The sequence below is a fragment of the Rissa tridactyla genome, chromosome 6, assembly GCF_028500815.1.
Source record: "Rissa tridactyla isolate bRisTri1 chromosome 6, bRisTri1.patW.cur.20221130, whole genome shotgun sequence".
In the NCBI taxonomy this organism is placed as follows: Eukaryota; Metazoa; Chordata; class Aves; order Charadriiformes; family Laridae; genus Rissa; species Rissa tridactyla.
The window spans coordinates 71066557-71092447 of NC_071471.1; the positions used below are offsets into that span (position 1 = coordinate 71066557).

Here is a 25891-nt window from a genome sequence, read left to right on the forward strand (position 1 = left end):
GGGGAAACCATAAAAGCGTGATGTTGGGGTAGAAAGAAAGGAATTGAGCAAGGCTGTCTGCTGTAAATTAGTTATGGTAAAAATAAGGTTTGCTTCTTGAAGGAGTCTGGCAACTGAGGTGTTTTAGCTTTGTATGTCTTTGTATCCTAAGAGACAACAACCAGGTTTAAGTGTTGGTTACCAGTTTATGTTTGGCGGCTCATAAATAGAGGGAGAAAAGATCAGAAATTCAAACTTGCCTATGTATGTTATGCAGGGTGTATTTTAAATATAGTCTGTAAGAGTAAATTGCTCTCCTTTTTTTTTTTTTTTCCAAATTATTCAGAATTTCTGGAAGCACTTTGCTTTTGTGCTTATTTTAATTTTTTTTTTCTGTTTACCTCTCCAGCAACAGAGGTTAATTTGGCTTAGATTTTTGTGGAACTGCAGCCTGAAAGTGAGGTTTCAGTCAGTCTCAGCAAACTGATGCCAAAAGAAGAGTTTTGTTCCCTGTCCCCCTCAAAATTGGCCTGCCAGGGAGGGGAAGAGTGTTGTCACCTCAGTCTTTGTGTGCTGCCTGGCGAATCTCTGTTCCCTTGGTTTTTAAGCACTTTCCTATATCATTTCACGGAGGTGAAAACAGCACCTTGCAGTCTCTCTTCTAGAAGTCCAAAAGCTTTCATGACTCCCTTGGACATCAAAAAGAATGAGAAAGTAAAGAGGCAGGTTGCTTTTAAATCTTAATATTGCGCATCACATAGAGGAGACTCTGGAAAATAAAATGAGGTGGTTGGGGCCTGTATTTTATAATTTCAAATCACTGGTACAAATGTTAAAACCACAGGGAGAACTGAACATAATGATGGAAATTGCATGGTCCCAGCATAATCTGCATTTTTCTGTACAATTTTTTTACAGCATTTTAAAAAGTTATCTTGTGTATTCTGGAGAGGGCTATGGTTAAAAGCCTTTACAATCTGAAAAATGTTTCTGATCTGAGATTACATTCAAAGGGCTCAGAGGTACCTTCCCTTCCTCAGCTGTTTTCAAACAATGGTTTCTTCTCATTTTTAATACCAGATTATCTCATTGATTGGAGATTAATTTTTAAATATATACAAACATGTGATAGCCATATCAAAAATATAAGCTTGAACATGGTTGCGGAGGATAACGATATTGGATTTGTCTAGGAATAGCTCTTTCCACCTTTGTGTGACTGAACTGAATTCTGTTTACTTGCCTGTTGTTTTTTTTTTTCCTTTTTTCTTCCATCTTCAAATGCAGAGTAGCACAAACAGCGTTTGCCTTGACTGTGTGTCTTACCAATTCTCCAATTCAAGTCCTAGTAATGGATTCCTGTCAGGGAGCAGAGAATGGGAATCAGTTTTTGTAGACAGATAGATGAAGGTGGCTGATTAAAACGGACTTAAAATTCTCCTTTAGTTTTTACTGCTGCTTTCCTCCTCCCATCCTTCTTCCTTTCTTTTCTTTTTTTTAAACCCCCTTATTTTTAAGAGTATTTGAATCTAATTACCAAAAGACCAGTGCAGAAAGAGATTCTTAAATTTGTTTAGAAAGCAGCCACGTAAGTTATGCTGAAGTGATATAAACTGACTCCGGACCTTTTTTTACTGAGTTAAGGAGTTCTCTTAAGGTTCAAGCAACATTAGTAACTAAAGAGGAGCATACCTGGGACCGATCTGACTCCCCTCCCTCACAGAGACGCTGAAGAAGCCCACCCAGGCCGGCACCTGCGGTAGGGATCTCTGTTCCGGAGGAGGAGGATTTGAAGCGGGGCCGCCCTGAGGCGGGAACGGCAGCGCCTCAGGCCAGTGCCGCCATTTGAAATCAAACCGCCTCCTTCCTCCCCATTGGGCGCGCTGCGCACCCACGTGACTGCCCTTGCACCAATCGCCCCGTGCCGCGCGCCTTTTCGAAACAAACACCCTACCTTCAGTTCGACCCTGCTTTTCTCCTTCCGCGAAGCCGGTACCGGTTAAGGCTAAAAGAGTCCGGCGGCCGCGGGGTGCCTGTCCCAGCCGGCTGGGCTCGGTGTGTCCCCTCAGCCATGGCAGCTGTCAGCAGGTGAGGGCGGCGGCGGTTCCGGGGCTGTCTGCAGCGGCACCCGTGCTCTTGTTTCGGCGCGGCGCAGGGATACATCCCGCGGTGCGAGGGCCCAGCGCGCGCGGGAATGTTCAGTCGGCGCCGCGCCCTGACAGACGGGGCTGGGCGGGCGGGGGGGGCCGCGCCGCTGTCGCCATTTCAGCCCCTCAGCGGGCTGCCAGCGCTCCGACGGAGGTAGGAGGCGTCCGGGCCGCTGCTGTGCTTGGGGATGCGGCGATGGGGGGAAGCGCGGCTTCGTGGGGAGGAAGGGCCGCGTCCGCCCGGCCCGATCCCGGAGGGGTGTGAGGGGGGATCGGGCCGGGCAGACGCGGCTCTGAGGGGAATTGGGACGATTTGTCCCCCTTGGGGCTCGTACTTCGGCTTCTGCAGCACACGTGGTGCTTTTCGCTTGTAGTAGTTGGTGGCAACTGTGCACGGGGCAGTTTGGGTAAGGAAAACTGAAGGCTCTCGTTTTCTGTAACGTACAGGTAAAGGCTTTTCTTAAGGGCGCTGTCAAATTCGCCCTAGGTGTGTTTTGTTTTTTTTCAACAAGTATTTTATCGTGTGAAGCCCAGCAAAAAAGTTCAGAAGGATCGCTCTTAACTCCATTAGTATGTATAGTATTTGATAGTGGGTTTTATATATGCTTTTTTGAGGATTGCTTGCACTTCGTGGCACACTCATATTTATGTATGAAAGGAATAGCCTATCTGGCTGTGCAAACGCTGTGGGTTTGGGTTTGTTTCTTTTGGTTTTTTCCCCGCAAGTTAAAGGCTGTTCCTTCTGCATTCTCTGTACTTGCACGCAGAGATGCACTTGCCATCCTCTCAGCTGTATCAGCAGCCTCGCACAAGTTCCTAGCAACCGCTAAACTTTCAGCCTTCTTTTTCAAGCTGTCTTCCTGCGAGTGCCCCTTCGCGGTGATGCCACCGTTTCCTCCTTCTTCAGGAGGATACTGCTGTAGTCAGTTTGTCTCTGTTTACTTTAAAATCAAGTCTAAGATTTTCCATGTAGGTAAGAAAGCGTGTAATATCTAGATTTAGGTGAGAAAGAGTGATTATTTGCGTGAAAACAGCTTTAAGTTTCTTATGGGATGAAATATAGTATGTGTTGCCCCCGAATCTTTGTAGAGGCTCTGATGGGTAGCGAATACCTATTGCACGTGTACAAGTAGTATAACCGACTTTACATGAACATGTGATGACTGCTCTTGCCACCGTGTATAAACATTAGTTTCTCCAAGTATGTAGTGCCTTCAGCTTCCAACTTACGATTACAGTAACCACTCATGGTAAATAGTTCCCGTTTTTCTACACAGGCAACTTGTAAATGGCACTGAGATTCTTCTGCTGTACGTTGGAAACTGTCACTTGAACAGAATTGAAAAAAAAATATTACATTGATTTACTTTCATAAATACGCAAAGCATTATTTGGATGAGTAATTTTGATGTTCTTTTATAGGTAGGATTCCTTACACTTGAATTTGAAGATGCCGCTCTTTGGGAATATTATTGTAATTAAACGGAATGGGACTGATGGAATTACTTTTCCACTCACTGCAAGTTCTTGTTTATTTGGAAGGTGAGAATTAGTTGAGTACTTGCATACATTGAAATAACGTTAGTGATGTTTTTCCTGCGGATTATATCTTTTAATACTTATTTGCAGAAATAAATGTTTTTTTATTTGGGAATGATGTTTAGGGGACGGAAGGTGATATTGGACTAAGGTTAATTGTAAGATGAGAAAGCTGAACTTAATTTTTGTTATTTATTTTTGTCCTTGCCTTGCCAAAACTACCTTTTTTTTTAAAAAAAAAAAGTTTCTGGCCGAAGGACATCTGGGGGAGGGTTTGAAAGTAATACACAGTTGACAAGCAAGTGATGGTATTCTTTTATCCAGAGGCTGTTTCCAGATAATTGACTGGTGAAGAGAAGCGAGGTATATGGCTTGTATTCCACCGTTTTCATTACATCAGTGCTTTTCTCAATATTTCTTTTTTTTTTTGCTTCTCCCAAACCATGGTAATGCAATATGTCAGCCAATATCTAGAATTAATATTAAAAACTAATAAGAACTTATACCTCCTTCTCCAATCTTGAAACTCACTTTGACTTACACAGTTGAGTGATAGTGGGTTTTGAGCTTGATCCAGCTATTTTACATTAAAAGATAAAATTAATATACCTGAACGGTATATGTGAAGACTTGACTGGATGATCTGACTATAAATAGGCTTCAAATAAAATGTTTTTACTTCTCTTAAACTAGGTCTGTTCAGCACTTTACTGGCTGATAGATACCTTAAATAACTAACTATTCGGTATGGGAAGCACTCCAGTGTGAATAGTACTGTTCTTTGGCTTCATCAGAGCTGCCCGTGTGGGTGATACTTAATGGTACAAACATTAATTTCTGCCAGCTGCAGCAGTGAGAGGTGTCAGGTATTTCTGTGAATAGTGTCTCTGGTATGAAAGCTGATACGTTTGCTTCTAAGAACTACAGCATGTCAAAAGCATTAGAAATTAGCTTAAAAAAAAAAAAAAGGAAAGAAAAAGTCTGTACACTTATAGACCCAGCTTTCACTTACTAACAACTTTTAAGAAGGTAGAAGTGGCTATCCAGGTGAGACCAAAGGTCCATCTGCCCAATATTCTGTTTCTGACAGTGATCAGTAACGAAGGCCTCAGAGCATGTGCTCTTAAGAGCATGTGCTGGCATTTTCTAAAAATATTCCACAGGTCTTTGGCAACTTGCAAGTCGGGAAACAAGTAATCTCAAACCACCCTATGTCTGTTGGAGACATGTCGCTTTCGGCTTGTTGTGAACTGCTTTTTTCAGAATTGTGGTATTTTACGTATGTTTTCTGGTATGGATTCTCTGAGGTAGAAGTGTGAGCTCCTGTTATTTTTTGCCACAGTTGAAAGACTCAGGTAGTTAATTTTCTTCATATTACCAAATTTAAGAAAGTATCATGCTGCTGTACAATTATTAGCTGAAAAGTTGGGAAATCACCTAATTCTATCGCAGTCAGATTTTTCTGTCTTTTATGTGTCTTGGAACTGAAATTGTATTTTCACCCGCAGGAGAACAGAATGTGATATTCGCATCCAGTTGCCTCAGGTCTCGAAAGAACATTGTAAAATTGAAGTAAATGAAAACAAGGAGGTAAGATATACATATTTTAATGATATATGCATTGCATCGGTGGATCTCATCAAGCTACTGAAATGTTTGTTTTATTTTTAGGCAATATTGACTAATTTAAGTACAGTAAACCCTACGCAGCTGAATGGTGGCTGTTTTCAGCAGCCTGTACCTCTGAAGCATGGCGATGTGTTAACTATTATTGATCGTTCTTTCAGGTAAGCGCCACTGACAAATTAACGCCTTCACCCTAGAATGTGTTCTGCAGGCAAACAATGCAGAGATCTTTGTGGATGCTCGCTCTCACTGCTGGTTGAAGATGCAGAAGATGGCTGCAGATAAATGGGAAAAATTAAAATGTCCTTTTAACCATCTTCAGAAACAGAAGTTAATCTACTTTATTTCGTATTTTTTTACAAAGTCTTAGAGACCTTCTTCAGAAGGCAGGATTGCTTAAAGATATTATTTTCTTATCACTTTTGTATTACGTTAAGCTAAGCCAATAAAGATAGAATTGCCTAGAGAGATCATTTTGATTTTGTAGTCAGTTTTAGGGGAAAATTTAGAAGTATTTTGATATAGTTAAAACTTTTAAAAGTGATATGTGTATTGTTGGGAGTGGACAAATATTGCTAGGTCATTTATCTTAATAATGGGAATTTAGTTGTCTATTTGACAAAAAATGGTTGTCTTTTTAAATAATTCTTCCAGATTTGAATATCCTCTGCAATCAACTCCAAGAAAGAGGCGTTCTAGGTCTCCAAAAGATGAAACACTGCAGGTAATTTTGTGGCAATTTGTTACAAGTACACTGATATTAGCAGTGGTAAGGTCTTCTATTTTCTTATTAGGAATAATTTTTCAGCTATAGGCTACCTTTCTGTTTGAAAATACAAGTAAACTCCTTCAGATAAATACTTTTTAAGAAATTAATAATTTATTAATTTTAAACTTGCAGTTTCTGGTAATAGATACTTAATAATCTATGATGTTACTGATACAGGTAAGCTATTAAAAATTAATCCTTAGCTTTTTTGAAGGGGGGGGGGATGCAGGAAATGCGGAGTATGGGCATTGGATATTCTTGTACTTTAAATGGGGAAGTTTGCCCTAGAGAATAAGCATTCTTTTTTTCAAAATTAATCTGTTGTTCTGTGCGCAAGTACACTAATGTGTTGTTGGAATTTATAAATATCAAACTAAGCCTATTCTTTAATAATTTATTTTCATTAGTTTCTTTTTTTTTTTTGTTCTCAGCAAAATTTTCTCCTTTAAAGGGGATAGTGTTAGTCTATGAGTACTGTGGCTATTGAAAGTTTTGGGGTTTCTTATGTTGTGGTTCTCTTATTTAAATAAAAATCTTCCACTAGGTCTGGTAAGAAGGTGAGAGTGAAATGTGTTTATGTATATTCTTGTGCTACAGCTGCTTTTAGAGCTAATAATTTCAATGATAAAACAAGACCTAAACTCTTGCTTTCTATGGCTTCAAATATGTATTGGTTGGTGTTCTTAAGCTTTTAAATAATTTAGGGTTTCATGTGAATGCTTTTAAGCCTGTTAGCAAACTATGCATATACTTTTATAAACCTAGTGGTTTTCAATGTACAGTAGAAAGCTAAACTGTAAAATATTTGTCGCTCTGCTGTAATATTGTACAAATTTACAGGTTCTTCATGTTCAGCAGGTGGCAGAAGTGGAATCATTACACCAACAAACTTCAGGACCTAAAAGTCTTTGTGCTTCAGGTTAGTACCTGTTTTATGGGGGGTTTGTTTTCTTCTTCCCCCTTAACTGCATTTCTTCTTAGTGTAAGAGGATAAACAAGGTTGAAAAGAGCAAAAGAAATGTATTTTTAAGACTTTTCAATCTGAGTACAATACACCTTGTTATGGCAGCATACTATCTTATCATACTGAGATGCTGTGATTTACCGAAGCTAAGTCCTTCCAGGAGAAATCAGTCTAATTGCATCCTGACAAATGGGCAGCAACAGTTAGCCTGGAATTGGCAAAATCCATGTATATTGATTTAAGTGATTTGTGCAAATTCAGTTTATGAAGATTGTGGCTAAGAAGGGAATTCAGTAGACCAGCTTTGCAAATGCAATACAAATGTCAGTTGAAACTGATGTGTGAAATAATTGCCTCTTACCTTTTACTTTTCAGTGCCATCAAACAAATATAACATGACAAATTCACCTTTGTGATTAAAACTTAACTTGCAGTTTAAGTCAAGTTAAAACTTAACTGACCTGGAATTAAGCTAGATCCCTTTTGAGCAAATAATGCATTATCTCATTTATTCTTTCCTAGTAAGAAGTTGAAGCAGGTATAATTTTGGAGATAAATAGGAAGGGTTAATTTTGCTGATTGAAATAATAGTTTACAATAGCTGTTTCGTGTAAAAATCTAGACCTACTAAGTCTGGGTAGTTACAGATCGTGGACTGGTTAAATGGCAGGACTTCACCTTTCCATCCTTCTTGTCTTAAGTAATGCTACTTTCATAGGAAGATACAAGGTTTGTTAGATGGAGGCTATTTATCTACAGAGAAGTTTGATTTTTGTGACAAATGTTTATTACAGTGCAAAAAAACCCAGGCTGTTTCAAAGTGTTCCATTTCAGTGGGTTGCTGTAAGCACATCTGTATTCACAGCATTCGGGTGATAGGTTCCCCAGCACTGTCCTATGATAGAACAGTCTTTGCTACATTGTTCTATTAACTCTAAGGGAACAACATGTCAGCTCAGTAAAAAAAAGACTGACATACTTGGGTAAAAGCTTTCATAGAAAGATCTAATTTCCTGTTCTTTCCCGTGTCTCTTGTCTCCCCTTCACTCCTTTTCCCCTTTCCCAGAAGATAATTAACAGGCTTTTCCTTGTATGTCAGAGTTCCTACCTTCATCTTTACATGGCCTGTTTCCCATCACAGTTAAGAAAAGTCAACATGTATCAGCGTTTGTTTCAGCAGTCATTAATGTTGACATGAAGTAGTGTTGAGAAGTAGACCCTGTAGATGTACAGAAGTGCATGAGGTCTCAGCTTCTTGTGGCTTAAAAAGGCAGCTCTTACCAGATGAACTCTGTTAGCTTGCATACACCCTTGCTCATGGAAAAGGCAAAGCGAAGCATGCTAGCTCAGAGCTTCCTTGGGTACAGTTTACAGTGGAATGGCAGCACACGTGCAGTCACTTGCTATGGCTCGTCTGGGAGGTAGCAGTGATGCTTTATTGCCTGGCTTTACCCTAAAGAAGCATTGTCATAGTTCCAGCAACACAGCATCTGTGTAAACGCAGGACAAAAAGCAGACTGAATTGTGGTAAGCCGATCTAAATGGTCGTTTAATTCTATGCTCATAGGTTTGTCTTGTGGCAGCCCTGAAAGATATATATGAGCCATCGATTATGAAGAAAAGCAAAAGCATGAAATGCCAAGTGCCCTATCTGAATACGGAATAAATTCCAGATTAGTACTTTAAAATTTATGGTAAACATTTCAATACTAATGCTTCTATTATGAAAGAGATTGTTAGTGTTAACAGAGCTTCATTTATAGTGCTGTATCCTGGACCCTGGTTGACTGTCTTGGGATACGAAAGGAAGGAATATTTATCTGTATTTATGGAACTCACATTTGTAATTCTGCAATTGTTAGGTAACTCTGCATCTATATTACTTTTTGTTTTTGCTTTGCTTTTCTTACTTGGTAGATAATGCTGAGTGTGAAGAAAAAAATGCCAATGAAAATAAACAAAGTACAGAGGAAAATATTTCCAAAGCTTTACCCATCAGACTACAAACACCCAAATCTTCACACAGAATACATCAATCTAGTAAAAAACAAAGTGAAATGTCTCCCTTTAGTAAACTCTATGAAAAACTGAAAAAAGAGATGAAAGTGAAAAAATCTCTGCAAGAGGGAAATGTATCTGAACAACCTGCAAAAGAAGATGGTAAGAGTGTTCTGCTAGAACCAAGTGCTCAAATTAAATCATGGAGTTGTGTTAATGATTTGGGAAGCCTGACTAAAGAAAAAGAAATAGGCAGAAGTGAAAATATTGAAGAATGTAATATAAAAATGAAGCAAGAAGCAATCGGTTTAGAATGTAACCAGATCTCAGCTGTAGGAAGTGCAACCAAGAAGAGTTCTACCAGAAGTCCTCGAACTTCTCTTTCAAAGGATGGGTCAAGAGATATTGGTAGAAGTCGTCACTCACAGGATCATAAGGAACTAAGAACAGCAGACGAATCTAAAGCTATTGAAGTTACAACCAAACCCAGCAAGGATAATAATGGAAATGCAGCATTTTCAGTGAAGCAGTGCTCTATAGAAAGGTTGGATTATGCAGATAAAACTAAAATACACAGCTCTGCAATACTGTTAAATGAACTAGTACAAACAACTAACATGACAAATGTTTCTGAAGTAGATAAATATGTTCTGTCAGCGCCCAGAAGGAAGAGTCCTCGGTCTCATTTCATATCACCTACCAAAGAAATTAGTGGAATGAATCCTGTAAGTACTGGTACTCCAACAACTCAACCATGCGTGTTGTTGAAGCGCAAGTCTTTTTCAGAAATTTCAGCTGAAACTCAAAGGGAAGATTCAGTGTGCAGAAATGATAGCCTAAACCAACTGCCTTTGGCAGAAAATAAATGCTTAAAACAAAGACGAAATAGTAAACAACATACACCAGGAAAACCTGTAAAAGAAGAAGTGCTGAAAGAAATTTGTGATCAGGCAAACTTTGGTAACTCAAAAGAGGGACTCTCTGGAACTCCTGCCTCTTCTAATTCCAAGAGTCCCAGAAGAAATAACAGGCAAAGTAAAGAATTCTCAAACAAAAGTGTCCGTTCAGAGACACTGGCTTCAGAAAAGTTAACATCAGAACTGGCATCTCCTGCTAGTCATAAATCTGAGTCTGGAAGAAAAAGATGTGGACCAAGGACCTCTGGACTGCTAACTGAAAAAGCTTCGGAGACAAATGCCATTCAAGAACATCACGAAAAGACTACAGACAGAAAAAATAGCGAAACTGAAGAAGAGCTGGCCACGAAGGGGAATCGTCAGAAACAAGATTTAGAAGATGCCAGTGTTATAAGGCCTCGTAGATTGTCATCAAAGAGGAGGTCTTCTGGAAGTGCTACTGTACTGAAAGACAATGAGACTGTCTCGGAACTGAATATTTCTGGCCTGTTGGCTGGAGAAGACTCAGGTAAATAATCCCCTGCCTCATTGTTGTTGTACTTGAGAAATTCTCATAGTGTTTTTATGAGAAATTTTCCACTTACTTAAAACATAGAACTCATTGCTGATGTGTTAGTTCTAAAATATTTGTCATGTAATCATATTTGACCATAAAAATACACAATAATATGTATAAAAGTTTACTCAATTGAATCTATTTATCTTTAAGGAATGTTACCTTCTGATATGTTTCCAACTCTAAAATGCACTGTTTTCTATGTGGGTTAAAATGTTGACCTGGATTCTTGGATATATAGAAATACTTTCAATTGTCATTTTTAGGCAAGACAAAAAGAGTAACTCAGAAGAGGAAAAGTGGTGATGTGCTACTTCAGCCTGTAGGAAAAAGAAAGAGAGTGTCTTTTGGTGGTCATCTAAGTCCAGAACTCTTTGATAAAAGTTTGCCTCCCAACTCGCCCCTTAAAAAAGGTGCAATTCCTGCCAGACTGAGCTTACCGTTTGGAAACTCACCTCGTGCTGTTCTGAAAAAGGCTCAGGGATTGAAGCACTTTGCAGTCCAGGTAAACGTCAAGGCTAACGAAGTTGCTAAGACAGTTAAAGTGAACAGAATTTAAAAATTCTAAGACTTCTAAAAATTAATTAAAAATTAGTAGTAAACCTTGTTAGATGTACATTGGGAAGTGGAAATTTTAATTGCAAATTACAATGGTACTTGAAATCAGCAAATTTTAATAAGCATTTTTTGAACTTCTCTGCTGTAGAAGAGGACTCGGTTTACCCTTCATATCTACCTGTCTTTATACAGGAGGTGTGTTTTTATTCACCTCAGATGCTATTGCTCATTCTCATGCATATGCAGGAGTATATTTCTGTTTGTGCTTTGCAGCAGTGTCTACAAGCTCCAGTTTACCATAAATAACAAAATGGAACGGTAGTTTGTCGGCAGACTGTGCAAGCTACTGCTGCATAGTTTGGCTAGAAGTTTGAAAACATTTGCTGTCAATTTAAACTAGTTAAAATGTGTGTAGTGTACTTGATGTTAAAACTTTTTGAATGAAGTAGAATTCTAAAATCAGTTCACTTATTCAAATGAATTTGCACGTGTTTTGTGAGACTGTTTTGAAACTAAAACTAGTTAGAAGTTTGTTTTCAGAGAAGGATATTTAAGGCTTTTTCAAATGATCTGATGATATTTTATACTTTTGTATTTACTGTCAGAGATGTAGATGAGCATTTGTAGTTCAGGTGTGTGCATTTTATCTTTATGTATTTATTATTTTTTCTCTACTAGGACCTTTCTGAACATTTGCAGAAAGAAAAAATGTCACCAAAAAATTTGCCAGCCCAGAAGTCCCCAGCTGCCTCATCCCCTGCCTCTGGGAAGGCCTCACCTAAATTTACTTCAGGCTCTCCAGCACCTTACACAAAAGGACGTTTCTCTATTTCTCACATCATGACACCGTTACCAATTGCAGAAGAGAAGGATGCTGTTGCAGAAGACACGAATACAAAGGAGAAAAATGGTGCCCGAGTGAAAACACCTAAATCTCCTCGCATTAACCAAGATGAGAAAACCTTTTTAACAGTCACACCTGACAAATTAACAAGAAGTGCACAACTTGCTTTGAAGGTCACGCCCATGAAGAGGAGAAGCGGGGCTGTAGCAGTTTTCAATGCAAAAAGAAGAAGTGGTGCCTCTAGTGCCAATTTACTAGGTTTGTTTCAGCAGTTAATTCTTAATACTAGTTTTAATGCTTTAAAATACAGGAACAAAACTGAAGTAGGCATATTATTTTGTTATGCAGAGGCCACCAAATGATTGGCCTGTCTTTTGATGGTGGTCGGACTTTTGGAAACAACTGGGAATTGCAAAGTGTTTGTTACATTCTTTCATATTTATGAACAAAAAATACTAAAGGATATATAGAACTGTATTTAGAACACAAATCTTAATGTTCAGAAGTTGAAAAATGGTACAGTTAAGGTTCTTCTTGCAAAGTTAGTTGCAGTAGTGATCATTCAAGTCCTTCAAGTTCAAGTAGTGTTGAACTAAATCAAATTGTATCAATTACACCAACTTTGATTTGAAAATGTGCGCGTTATAGCCATCTAGCTTCAGTTTATTTTCTTCGTGCATTTTATACACAGTTCACAACTTTTGTCCATGGACTGGAATGCACTTAACTGTTGATAGTGGTCTATAACAGATATAATTAAAAAATAGAATAATTGGATGCTAATTTGAATATTTTGAAACTGAACATTTGAATTTGAATGTTGAACCCTAGTTTGAAATATTTTTAACAGTTTTGGAAACTATGATTGGGGAGCTCTGGTTCTTGAAATTTTTATCTTTGAAGAATCTTACAGATAAGGTGTCTTTGGCATCTGTTTTTGTAAATTAAATCAATTTGACTCTTTCAAAATCAAATTTAAAGCTTCCCACCAACCCCACCATTCACCCAGAAATTTTTGTTACTCTTTACTATCTCCATTATTTGTAGTGTCATTTGAAAATTTTGAACAACATACTACATACAATGTCCCAATGGTGGTCTCATCATTAATATTTCATGATGAGATAAAATCACAGGCCTTCACAATACTTCCTGGTTAATACAGCTGAATGTGGTGTTAGTCTTTTAGCGAAGTGGATTTATTTTCAGTGGCTTTGGTTGGTCCATTCATTTTAATAGTTGCAGAGTACTTAACACATATTAATGGCATACTGGTTTTCACCACCTCTCTGTAATGTAAAAGTGGTTTTCAATTTCAGTGCATCAGTTTCTTCTGTAATGTGAAAAGAACACCACAGTTCTTAAAAATTTGGGATATCTACTTGTATCCAAAATAAAACTCTGTGCTTCCAATGCTTTTTCAGATAATTTCCTGCATGTTTGGCATTTTTCTATGTATCCTGAACACCCTGGCAAAGTTCTTCTTATTTACTCACTTTTCCCAACTTGCACAGGAATGCTGACAAGAGAATAATAATATCATTTTCCTCAGGAATGGTGTTCCCTTTTTTTATGTCTACTTAAAAAAAAAAATAATTGTTTCTTTTATATGTTCCCTATCTTTTCATAGCCTATTTCTGAAGTAAATGAGGTAGATGTCCGTCCAACTTACAGCTTCATTTATTACGCAGCTGTAACTAATTCCCTGATACATTCACACTGTACTGTGCACAGAATGGTGCTGTGAGAAAGATAATTGGGAATTTCCAGAGTATGTTTTAAGGAGAAGGCGATATAAGAAAAAATATGGAAAGTCTGTGTAGGTCTAAATGCTGTAAGCAGTGTAAATAATTTCCTGACTACGAAATTCCTTGAGACGGTGGTGAAAGAAAAGCTGGAAAGAAAAGCCGTTTCTCTGATGTTAAATCTCATGCCCCACCAGGGAAAAGTTCAGGTACAGTAATGAAGGAGACTGAAAGGCTCATGGCAATTTTCTGTTGGGAAAAATTACATCGCTACAAAAAGAGCGAGGAAGGAATTGGGTCAGGAATCAGTTCTAGGATCTAACATCTATTTGACACTTTTTGTTGTTTTGTTGTGGAAAGCCGTACTGGGTACTTGGACCCTTGCTAAACTTCAGTTGAAATTGAGTCTGCCGATTGAAAGTATTTCAGAGAGCACTTTAATGTAGGTGGTGTCAGGTGATCCAACAACCGCTTTCCTGTCGCTGACTGCAGCAAATCCATTGGAGTCATAAAGAAATAATTGCGAACTTCCACTTATACAGCTGAGAATTAAAGTGGTTATTTCTCTTTTGCTTTTTAGTTGCAAAATCTTGGGCAGAAGTGGTAAAATTAGGTGTTGCAAGACCACAGTCAAAGACTGTTAAAAAAAGTGTCCAAAAAGGAAGATCACTAAAGAAGACAACCCAATCACCAAAGGTAATTTTTTCTTTTTTTTGTTTGTTTGTTTTTGAATAACCACAAAACAGCTTGTAGGTATTTTGCTGTACTATGATGTTAAATGGGTGTTGATGTCTTTGTCACAGTGTATAAGAAATGTAGATTTTTATATAAAAGGAATCTCTTTGTTTATTAACTTTTTTTCCTCCTTCTTTCTCCTTTGCAGACTCCAGAAAGAAAAATAAAAGGTCATTTTAGTACAGGCCACGCTGAGTCACCTGCTACAATAGTTGTAGGCAGAGCTTATTCCACCACAGCCAGAACAGCTGGACAGGTCCCTAAAGTGGTAAAAAATACTATTGTGAAGCTAAACATGAACATGGACGAAAGCTTCACAGGTAAGTTTTTTAAAGTCTGTTGCTCACTCTGCCAACTGTGTAGTTCTTATGTCAAAGCATAGGCTCATTTCTCTGAATATAATTTATAGGAATGACTGAGATGTTTCAAACTCCAGAAAATAAGCGTGGAAAATCATTACCTTTGTCCACTGGCCAGAAGACTGATTTTACACCAACATGTACTGCAGCTGAAATTTCTGAACTGCACACTCCTGAAGAATCTGGTATGTATGTTATTTAAAAAAAAAAAAAAAAAAGGAGATGTTTTGGTGTATTTAGGGGTAGTGAGATGTCTGCTACTTGAGAGAGTGAGTAGTCTCAGCCTAGGCAGACTTGATGTGTTGAGATGAAGCATCTGGCAACCTGTAAAAGGAACCATTGATTTTTATCATGTGTTAAAAGATATTTTTGTAGTTCCAGTTAATTTTTCAGTAGATGTTATTCTCTTACTTGTTCTGTTTGGTATGAAACTTCAAGATGCTGAAATATTGTTTCAGGCAAGTCTTGTGCTGAAGCATGGTGCTTTCTTAATCAGTTGTCTGTGGATACGTCTAAATCCAGTGACAAAGTTTCATGGCAGGGAGAGGTTATTGTGTAACCTTGCAGAAAAAGTCCACTTAAAATTTTCTTAAAAAGCATCAGGTTAGAAAGATTTGTATTAACATGGTACTTTGTTGTGCATCTTTTGCTAATAACCTTGCATACCAGTCATTGATTGTGTCCCTAATTAATTCATAATTCTTCAAATTAAAATTCTCTTTTATTGAGAATTTAGCAAAACTGAGCATCTACTGAAACACCAAGAAAAATCATTAATAAATCCTCCAATATTTAAACTAATAATAATAGTTGAAATGTATTTTGTTTTATTTCAGATGTTGTGGAAGATAGGCTTAAATATAACAAACCTCATTATAACTTCAGAAGGGAGTCCAGTAAAAAGTGTTTTCTTTGAAAAGATGAACTAGTATAGTGATCTTCATCCTCTTGAAGATGTCCGTTATCAGCTGTTATTTATCCTGTTATTTATTGCTTTCCTTAAATTGGTGGGCAAGCAAGCTGGGTGAGCAATTGGCTGACGGATCGTGTTCAAAGAGTTACAGTAAATGGGGTTACATCAGGCTGGTGGTGGGGTCTCTCTGGGCTCAATTTTAGGGCCAGTGCTCTTTAATGTTTTTATAAATGATCTGGACGCAGGAATTGAATGTACGTTAAGTTAAGTTTGCTGATGATACTGAACTAGGAGCTGTGGACTCCCTTGATAGTAGAGAGGCCTTAACAGAGATCTTGATAGATAAGAGAGCTGAGAAATCACCTGATGTGTGAAATTTAACAAGAGCAAGTGCTGGATTCTTCACCTGGGTTAGGATAATCCTGGTTATACATACAAATTAGGGGACGAGGGGCTGGAGAGCAGCCCCATGGAAAGAGATCTCGGGGTTTGGGTTGATGGTAAGCTCAACATGAGTCAGCAGTGTGCTCTGGCAGCCAAAAGGGCCAACCATGTCCTGGGGTGCAACAAGCACAGCATAGCTAGCCAGCGGAGGGAAGTGACTGTCCCACTCTGTACCGCACTGGTGCAGCCCCACCTCGAGTGCTGTGTGCAGTTTGGGGCACCTCAATATGAGAAGGACATCAAAATATCAGAGTGTGTCCAGAGGTTCCTTCAGCTTGGAGAAGAGAAGGCTAAGGGGTGACCTCATCAAGGGGGAGAGTGGAAGGGGAGGTGATGTCCTCTCTGGTGAGTAGTAATAGGACACAAGGAAATGGAGTGAAGCTGCATCAGGGAAGTTCAGGTTGGACATTAGGAAAAAGCTCTTCACTGAGAGGGTTATTGGTCGCTGGAACAGGCTCCTGAGGGAAGAGGTCACAACACCAAGCCTGTCGGAGTTCAAGGAGCATCTGGATAACTCTCTTAGTCACATGGTTTAGTTTCAGGTAGTCCTGTGAGGAGCAGGTGGTTGGACTCAATGATCCTTATGGGGTCGCTTCCAACTCAAGATATTCTATGATATAGATTTTGCAAAAATCTCTTTTTTTTTTTTTTTTTTTTTTTTTGTTTCCTTGGTGTCAGAAAGGTCAAATTTATGTTCTTTAATGTGAAAATTTCTGATTTATGTCTGGTATTCCTTCAAAATGCAAAGGAAAGTGCAATAAAAAACTTGCACCACTAGAAATTTTAGGGACAACAGAAAACACTAATTTTATATCAGATTAAATAAGAAAAAAATAATATTTTCTTATAGTTGTTTTTTTAAATGTCTGCTGTGCCTTGTCAAAACTAGTTACCAAATCAATTGTTGATGCACACTTTTTTGTATTTTGGTTTGTAGAAGTTACTAGCTTTTTGAATCCATTTTACTTGGTTATACAGCAATTAGAATGCTTGAATTTTCTGTTTAGTTCTTTTTCCAAATTACAAAAATTTACTACTTATTTTAGGAGAGATGATGGTGTCACCTTTATATGGTTCAGATGCTTCAGAACAGAAACAAGATAGTCCACGCATTAGTCACTTTCTGAGAGAGAAGGAGTCTCTAAAGTCTATGTTTGATGCAGTATCCGCAAAAACTCCTGAAAAAAGAAAAGCTATGCTGGAAGAAAATATTAGCGTGGACCATTTGTCAGTAATTCCGGAAAAACAAGCATGTCAGGTGAAATCTGGAAGTAAAAGGAGTACTCCAAGGCAGAAGTCGGAGCCAGTTGAGGTCATGTCAGGCATCAAGCAGCTTCTAAGGACTCCACAGCAAAGGTCAGAACTGGTAGAGGCCTTGTCAGGCATCAAGCAGCTCATGAGGACCCCGAAGCGGAAATCGGAGCCTGTAGAGGCCTTGTCTGGCATCAAGCAGCTCATGAAGACCCCGAAGCAGAAGTCGGAGCCTGTAGAGGCCTTGTCTGGCATCAAGCAGCTCATGAAGACCCCGAAGCGGAAATCGGAGCCTGTAGAGGCCTTGTCTGGCATCAAGCAGCTCATGAAGACCCCGAAACAGAAGTCGGAGCCTGTAGAGGCCTTGTCGGGCATCAAGCAGCTCATGAAGACCCCGAAGCGGAAATCGGAGCCTGTAGAGGCCTTGTCGGGCATCAAGCAGCTCATGAGGACCCCGAAGCGGAAGTTAGAGCCTGTAGAGGCCTTGTCGGGCATCAAGCAGCTCATGAGGACCCCGAAGCAGAAGTCGGAGCCTGTAGAGGCCTTGTCTGGCATCAAGCAGCTCATGAGGACCCCGAAGCAGAAGCCACAGCCAGTTGAGGTCCTGTCTGGCATCAAGCAGCTCTTGAGGACCCCACAGCAAGAGTTGGAACCTATTACAGATGAAATTGCCTTTAAAAGATTGCTGACAACTCCAGTACAAAAGAAGGAAGCAGTGGAAGAAGTGGCAGGTGTTACTTTAATCAAGCAAACTCCAAAGCTGAAATATCAACCGGTAGAAGACATGATTGGGGTCAGCCGTATTTTCAGGACACCAAAGGAAAAAGTTGAACCCATAGAAGATATGTTTGGTATTAGTAGGCTAGTGAAGACTCCGAAAGAGAAGTATCAGCCAGTTGATGATTTTGTGGGTCTGCAAAGGCTTATGGCAGAACCCAGGCAGAAATGTTCTGATTTTGAAGTGGACTATGCTGGAGTTACAGAAATGTTTGATATACCAGAGGAAACTAAGGTAAAATAATTTCTTTAGCTTTTGGAAGGAATGTATTTAGACCTTGGAGCCTGTGGTTGAAATGAATTCATAAGCCTCCCTGGTATGACATCTTGGATGTTACAGCACTTCAAGTATGTCATGCCCGTAACCTCTTGAGGAGAAGATACCTTCTAGAAAAACACCTCATGTTGATTTGAAAACTGTAAAGATGACAGGTCATTTTCCTTGGTAACTCTGTCCACGTGAATGTCCCCCTGCTAGCAAGACATAGCTTATTACAAACTTGAGTTTGAGCACTCTTTTTTTTCCTTTTTTTTTTTTTTCCTGGTCACTTGTGCCTGTTTAAAGCGCCCTGTAAATTGCTTACAAACTATAGTCAAATTCTTTCTCGGCCTTCCTTTTCATAAGCAAGGCATATAGTTGGGGTTTTTTTTGTTTTGTACAGCTGCTTCATAGACTGTAGATTCAATTTTAAGGTCCCTTTTTCTTTGGACATCCAAAAGCGTTGAACATTTGACAAAATATGTTATCATGTGATCACTTGATTCATCACGATGCCCCTAAGTCTTTCATTCATTGCTTCTTGAATGGATGCCTGTTTTATAGAAGTAGCTTTATTGCTGTCCATTTGCCTGTGTTAATATGTGTTTTCTTTGAAGGAACCCTGTCTAAGTAGTTACTGAGGTGGCTCTGGGTGACGGTTCAGACCGTGTAATTCACGACTTCATCACTCTTGTCATTTGTGATTTTTATTAGCATTGATTTTTAAGTTCGTTCCCAGACCCACAGGTAAAATACTGAGTATCACTGGGCTTAGTGCTCATCAGTGTAGAGCTACGATAAAACACTACAAAATACTCAAATGATTTGGCTTCAATACCCCAAATTCCTTTTGAGCAGTCATTTAGACACTTTTCAGTCAATTTATACTTTTTTTAACTCTATGCAGTGTTTGTTATCTCTCACTTTAAAGGCTGCTACACTAGCTCACATGGCAAGTATTAAGTTTGATTTATTTGAGTGCTAATTTAAAATAATGTCTGCAGTTACAAAACCAAGTTGATATCGTTTTTAGAAAAAAGTATTTTACAATACTTTCTTTAACTATTACTGTACATTAATTTTGTATTGGTTGGCTCCATTGTTTCTTGTACTGTCAGACATGCTTTTATTGATTATTTTTTATTTCCTTAGGTCAGATCAGTAAACATTATGGATTCTAAGCAGGAAGATACTGTACCTCCTTGTAATAATTCCGGTCATAAATTTGGTAAGTACAAATACTTTTGTTTTAGCTAGAGGAATAATGAATATACAAGGCAATATATGTTATTATGAAGTTTTAACATACGCTTTAAAAATTCAAAAATACACGGTGCGAAGTGCGCATAGCTTATGGTATTTGTGCAGTCTATTGGTGTAGGAGTAACAGTGTGGTAGTTTGTTCGTGTGGTAGCATTGACATCTCCAAACATACTGCTGTAAAAAAACTGAAGTTAAGGTCTCCACTTGAAAGTCTTTGCAGAGAAAGATAATTTTAAGTACATAGCTTAAACCTGTGAATGGTACCTACCAAATAATCCAAGTGTCCTTGGTCAGAAGCCTGGCCTTTAATCTAGGAGTTGGTTAAAATATTTGTTTGTTTATTAATTTTCAAGTTAAGAATATTAAGTGTGATTTGTTTGAGCAAGATGACTCTCTTAGGAAAATCAAAAGTCGCAGATACTTTGATCAGTCATAGTGATATTTAACTTTTGTCTGTGCTCTTTTCTATGTAAAAACTTTGAATGGGGGAAAAAAACCCACTGTTTTAGAAGACAAAGGAAAAATTTCACAAGGTGAAGATTCTCAACAGAAGGAATCAACTAGTGAAAACCAGTCTACCCAGAGACCAACAAGGGGCAGATCACAGAAGACAGTACATCCCGCTTCAGCAAAGCAGCGTGAAAAGGATTTGAATTTAAAAGCATTGCAAGATCTGGAAAAAAAGAGCACGCAAGAGGAGATGCGAGAGATCAGTACTTCACCTTCAGTAACTAAAAATGAAGGAAGAGGAAGGAGAACAAACCATTGCATACAAGAAGGAATCATTTCAAAGCACCCTGATCAAGAAAAAGTTGAAACTGTTTCACTTGTGGAACCACCTGGAGCTACTCAAAGAACAAGAAGAGGTAAAAAGAAAGAACCAGAGTTAAAATATCCAAGTGAGAATCTTGAGTCTTGTGGCAAAGATTCTTCAGTGCTACAAAAAGAACTTGCAAATATGAAACAGACTTTGCAGGAGTACGGCATCAATGATGTATTAGAAACTGAAGATGATCCAACCATAAAGACAGTAAGTGTAGCTAGTAGCATTCAAAATGAAAACTGTCAGCTGCAAACAGGTGTAAAAAAACCTGAAAACAAATCTAATGATGGTGGTGTAGAAGACAGTGAAGAAATGCTTCTGTCACTTGGGAAGAGGTCTAGAGGAGTAAAAAAAGTAGAAAACACAGAACCACCTATTCCACCTAAAAGAGGAAGAAGAGCTAGAAATGACCAAGTTAAAGAAGCTTCTTCAGAGGACCTTCATAGGACAACAAGGACGCTTCGCAAAGACCCATCAGCAAAGATGATACAAAGAGATGAACCAACTTTGGACAAAGATACTGAGACTGCCACAGCAGGAGGATCTGAAAATGGAACTAAACTTGAAATAAAGGTAACGGAGAAAAGAGTTAAGACTTTAAGAAGTGCTAGAAAGCACTCAACTGAAGTAAAACCAGACACTTGCGGGATGGCAAATGAAAAGATAAAAAACATTCAGAAAACCGAGGAAACTTCAGCTGAAACTGATAGTGAAACACAATCACACATCACAAATGAGATTAAAGTATCTCAGGGAAATGAAACAGAAAATGCTCAGGAAAATACAACAGAGGCGTCTCAAAGATTAAAGGCAGAGTCACCTTCTGGAGTGACAAACAGAATGCCGGTTACTGCTCTGAACTTGGAAGCAAACAGGAATGCAGTACAGGAAACAAATAGAACTAGAAGCAGGGGAGGCAAAAATGGCTCTTTGGCGAAAAAGGCTGATGAATTTGACAAAGATGTAAACAATCTAGAACTAATTGCTCCCAAAATTAAGTCAGAAACAGAAATGGACAAATCTCCTCTCAAAGACCCTTTGAGCTCTGTTTGTGTAAAGAATACATACCAAGTCACAAAGGAGCAGAACGACCCGGCTGGCACATCAATACCAGCTGCAAACAGTGACAGTCTTGCTCGTAGCCGTCAAAAGCGGACAAGAAATGAACAGGGAATATTTCAACCAAACCAAACTGAAATCCTGCAAGAGAATCCAGCACAAACAAATGGAACTGCATGTAGAAGAGGTAGAAAAGTTACTTTTGAACCCGAAGAAGCCAGTTCCAAAGCGGTTGGAAGGAAAAGGAGTTTACCTGGGGATGACAAAGGAACGACTTACAAAGATGGTCAACCTGAGACTTCAGAAAATCCTTTACAAGTAAGGAGGAGCAGAAGAAAGCTGGTTGATTCCGTGCCACACATAGCTTCTTCTACCTCAGTGGAAAAACAAACATTAATTGCAGATCATAGTAAAGACGAGGCTTTTGAAAAGGAGCAAGATTCAGCTTCAGAAGCTACTCACTCTTCAGCAGAAGACAATCCACGGAGACGAGGGCAAAGACGAGAGGTTGCTGCAGCATCACAAACATCTAGATCTCTTTCTATGAGAAAAAGACATGGATTGCTGGAAGGTGATGATAAAAAGACGGCTGTGAGAGAAGATCAAAATCCAGCTTTGGGAAATGAAACTTTGCAGGGAAAAGCAAATGCATCAGCAAGGGAGAAAAGGAAAAAGATTGATCTTGCAGCAGAGGCAAAAAGTTCATCTTCTCTCCGGAGAAAATGTGGCTTGTCAGAAACTGATGATAAAGAGGAGAGTGCTGATGAAGAACAGAACACGCCTTTGGAAACAGTGTCCTGTGCAAAAGAGAAGACATTAGGAAGGGGCAGAAGGAAAGCGACTGCTCTGGCATCACACACAACTAATTACATTTCTCTTAGAGGAAAACGCGGTTTGCCGGCAGATAATGGTAAAGAAGAAGCCCCTAAAGAAGATCAAAGTGTTCCATTACAAACTTCTGATTTATCCGTAAAAGAAAATCAACGGAGAACAGGCACAAGGAAAGAAATGGCAGTCTTGTTAGAAGACATGAGTTCTACTTCTATTCAGGCAAAACAGGGCTCCTCAAAAGAAAGTGGTGGAAAGAATAATTATGGGGAAGAAAAAAAGCTGATTTTGGAAAATTCTACTTCCCAGGAAGAAATGGATCTTTCGAAAGGGAACTCGAGGAAAACAATCACTTCACTGGCTGTTGGTTCCACCTCGCTTCAGGGTTTGCCAGAAGATACTAAGAAGGAAACACCTGAAGAACAGCAGAGTAAACTTTTGGACATAGCTCCATCTGCAAAAGAAAATCCATCAAGAGTGGGCAGAAAGAAAACCCTTTCCTCCAAATCTGAAGAAACTAGTTACACTTCTCTCAGGGAAAAACCCAAAGATAGCGGTCAAAAGAGAATTCTTAAAGAAGATACATCTCTAGAAAATAATTCATCCCAGGAAAAAACAAGGCAACTGAGGAATAGAAGGATAAAGGTAGAATTCTCATCGGAGGCAGCTACTTCTACTTCTAGCCAAAAGAATGACGACTTGTCAGAAAATGGTAACACTTCAGAAACTCAGAATGTGGGTTTGACGTCCACTGGTTCCAAAAAAAATAATCGGTCTGGGAAAGGAAAAGAGGTTAACGCTATACAACAGGAAACTTCCACTTCTCGCAGAAGAAGATGTCAGTTGTCAGCAGATGATTTACCATCCAAAAAATCAAAATCAGGTGAGGCAAGAATTTGCTTTCTATTTTCTAAGTATAGCTAAGTTATTTATGGATAAAACAATAATGCATGCAAAATTCTAGTCGGACTGTGGGCTGCCATGCTCTACTACAGATAGAGTGTAGGTCTTTAGTATAGCTGGAAGACTTGAGTAAATAGGGTTTATGTTATCTTATATAAACAAGGTGTTTTTCCTAAGTAGAAGGAATTGGGTTTATGGGATATGAATCATATTCTTCCTCTGTTGAGGTATTTAAATGTCTTCGTGCTCTTCTATAATATATTGTCTCTCAATCCATAACAATAAATTGTAGTTTAGAGTAAATATAGCAACTAACTTACATGCAGAAGAAGGTGGTAACGACAGAACACAATAATCACACGTTTGTAGCACTTATTGTTCATCTCATTTTCTCCTAAATACAATCTAAGCTCCTGCTTTTATGTCTCTAGGTTTTGGAGGACTTGACTTTAGTCGTCAACTGTTTTTTGAAGTTGATACTAGAAGGGCTCGAAGCTGTATTTCAGCTGAAAAGACAGCAAAAGTTCCGTGCATCTCCCATTTCCTCCTTTACTGTTTTGCTTTCCCCAAGCCAATGGAACTCTTGCTGCAGACATCTAAAATATTCCCCGGAATTTTCAGCTTGATGTGATATAACTTAACTACCATGATGCAATTAGAAAATATTATCAAATAAATGTATGCACATGGAAATAACAATGAGTCTTTAAAGCTACATATTGAGGAATTTCCTGCCAAATTGTGTTTAAAAACTTGATGGTGATTTGACTATGCCATTTGTTTCATTTCCCTTTGGCCCTTTCCCTTGTCTATTGCATGTGTTTATCCTCATATAACATGTACATTTATTTCGTCACGTATCTGTCTTCATTTATTGAGTTTTCTTTTGTTTCCCTTTACACGTTTGCTAGTTCCTGCTTCCTGAAACTGATATATGTACTTGCCAAGTGATTGATCTCTTCTGATGCTTTACTGCCTGCCTGCGTAGCCGCGCTTCTGGGGAGGTCATCTTACCCCACATGGATTTTAGTGATGGTTTCTATGTTGGGGTGATGCTTCTCTCTTGGAGCAGCTTAACTTTTCTGTGCTATCCAGATACGTGCATAGGCTTCTAGTCTTTACAGGTAATAGCCTGATTTTCCAGCTTTATCTGGACCGTGAAACAGTTGCTATATATTCATTTGGCAGGATTTTTCTTCGATGTTGACTATGTTTTAGTTTTACATATCAGTAGAAAGAATTTTAGCTAAAATGGTAGCTAATTGGGTTTGGTGCTCTCATTAATGTTAACCTACTTTCAGAAATAGCTGTTAGTCCTCAGGGATCTATCTTAAAGGATATTGGATGTGCATAAGTATGGGTTTTGTAACTGGTTTGTTGAATTCATAGATGTAATCTTTGGAATGTAGTCAGTAGGGACACTTCCTTTAAAAACAATGTAACTGAAGATTGAATTTTGTATAAAATGTTTGATTTATGATACAAATTTACAGTTAACTTTTTTTCTTGTGTACAAGTAGAGAATGATGAAAATAGATCGCTACAAAGAGGAAAAAGAAACAAAACTAAAGAAGAACTTGGCAAAGAGGACGTAAGGGCTGCTCGGACTGCCGAAGGGATGGACAGGAAGACAAGATCAAGCTCAAGAACAAGTGCAAGAACAAGAAAATAGTCTAAGCAGTCACAAAACCGGTTTTTAAATCAATTCAGTAATTGAAATTGCAGGTTTTTAATGTGAATTGATTTGCACTCAGATTTTTAAGCTCAGATGTTGTAAAGCAATTACTACATTATGATTGCAAAATAGATTTCGTAATGTGTTTACAGATAGAGCGTATATACGTATTTTAATACATTTGTCTATGTGTAGTGGGTTCTAAACCATGGGGTGCTTGTGCAAAGCTGCAAACATAAAAATAATAAATCTCTTTGTAACAGTATTTATCCCTCTTTTTCTGTTAATCAGTACAGCAGTCAGGAAGCCATATTGCTTTACTGCCACTTTAATTGTAAGCTATTTTCTGCTTAAATCTTCGTGTGCTTAAATCCTTTTTTTTTTTTATTGCAGTTCTGTAAATATTCTTTTAAAAAACTATAGATGTATTAGCAGAACTATTATGCTGAAATTTTGATAATTTTTTAAAAAAAAACAAAGTTTGTACTTAAAAGTGCAGATTTGTAAGTCATTAAATTTGTAAACAATTTGGGACTTGTGTGTTTTCTGTTCTTAAGAACGGTTAAGAATGTGTAATTACTACTGTCCTCTTACAGGCGTATTTCAAAGACTTATTCTTTCTAGCCACATGGCGTGGTTTTGAGAGTGTACCGTGAGTCTTCTGCAGCGCAGACGCTTCTCTTGTGAACACGGCCGGACCGTGAGGCACTTCCATGAGTAAGAGACAGGAGTAGTGAGTGTATGAACTTGTGATGTTGCCCCTTGTCATAGAGTTGTAATTAAGTGTGGAGTAACTAGTGTGGTTTGGAGGCCGTTTTTAGAGATGTCTGTGTGGTAATAGCAGTGTGGATCTGTCTTTGAGGCTGGGGGCTTCCCGTGACTGTATTAAATGCAGAAAGGGAGAAAATTCATTTCAGGCATCTAACTCTTGTGCAGTATTAAGACCAGAATTAAAGGTCT

General features: G+C 38.6%; 1 protein-coding gene across 9 annotated transcripts; it reads left to right on the top strand.

Annotated features, from left to right (window-relative positions):
• Positions 1 to 1967: 1967 nt before the first annotated feature.
• On the top strand, positions 1968 to 25361 carry MKI67 (marker of proliferation Ki-67). Of its 9 annotated transcripts, none has more exons than XM_054207064.1 (16): positions 1968 to 2067; positions 3549 to 3668; positions 5174 to 5255; positions 5337 to 5452; positions 5946 to 6015; positions 6901 to 6979; positions 8942 to 10447; positions 10762 to 11000; positions 11732 to 12155; positions 14223 to 14338; positions 14526 to 14697; positions 14787 to 14921; positions 17140 to 18356; positions 19533 to 19608; positions 20153 to 23236; positions 24774 to 25360. In XM_054207064.1, the coding sequence occupies exons 2-16, from the start codon at positions 3577 to 3579 to the stop codon at positions 24926 to 24928; spliced, it is 7563 nt and encodes a 2520-aa protein (XP_054063039.1). In that variant the 5' UTR covers positions 1968 to 2067; positions 3549 to 3576; the 3' UTR covers positions 24929 to 25360. The 9 variants fall into 9 exon arrangements, with proteins under 9 accessions (XP_054063039.1, XP_054063047.1, XP_054063045.1 ...); XM_054207066.1 differs by lacking the exon at positions 1968 to 2067 and adding an exon at positions 2219 to 2280 and having other exon boundaries at positions 20156 to 23236; positions 24774 to 25361; XM_054207063.1 differs by lacking the exon at positions 1968 to 2067 and adding an exon at positions 2219 to 2280.
• Positions 25362 to 25891: the final 530 nt, after the last annotated feature.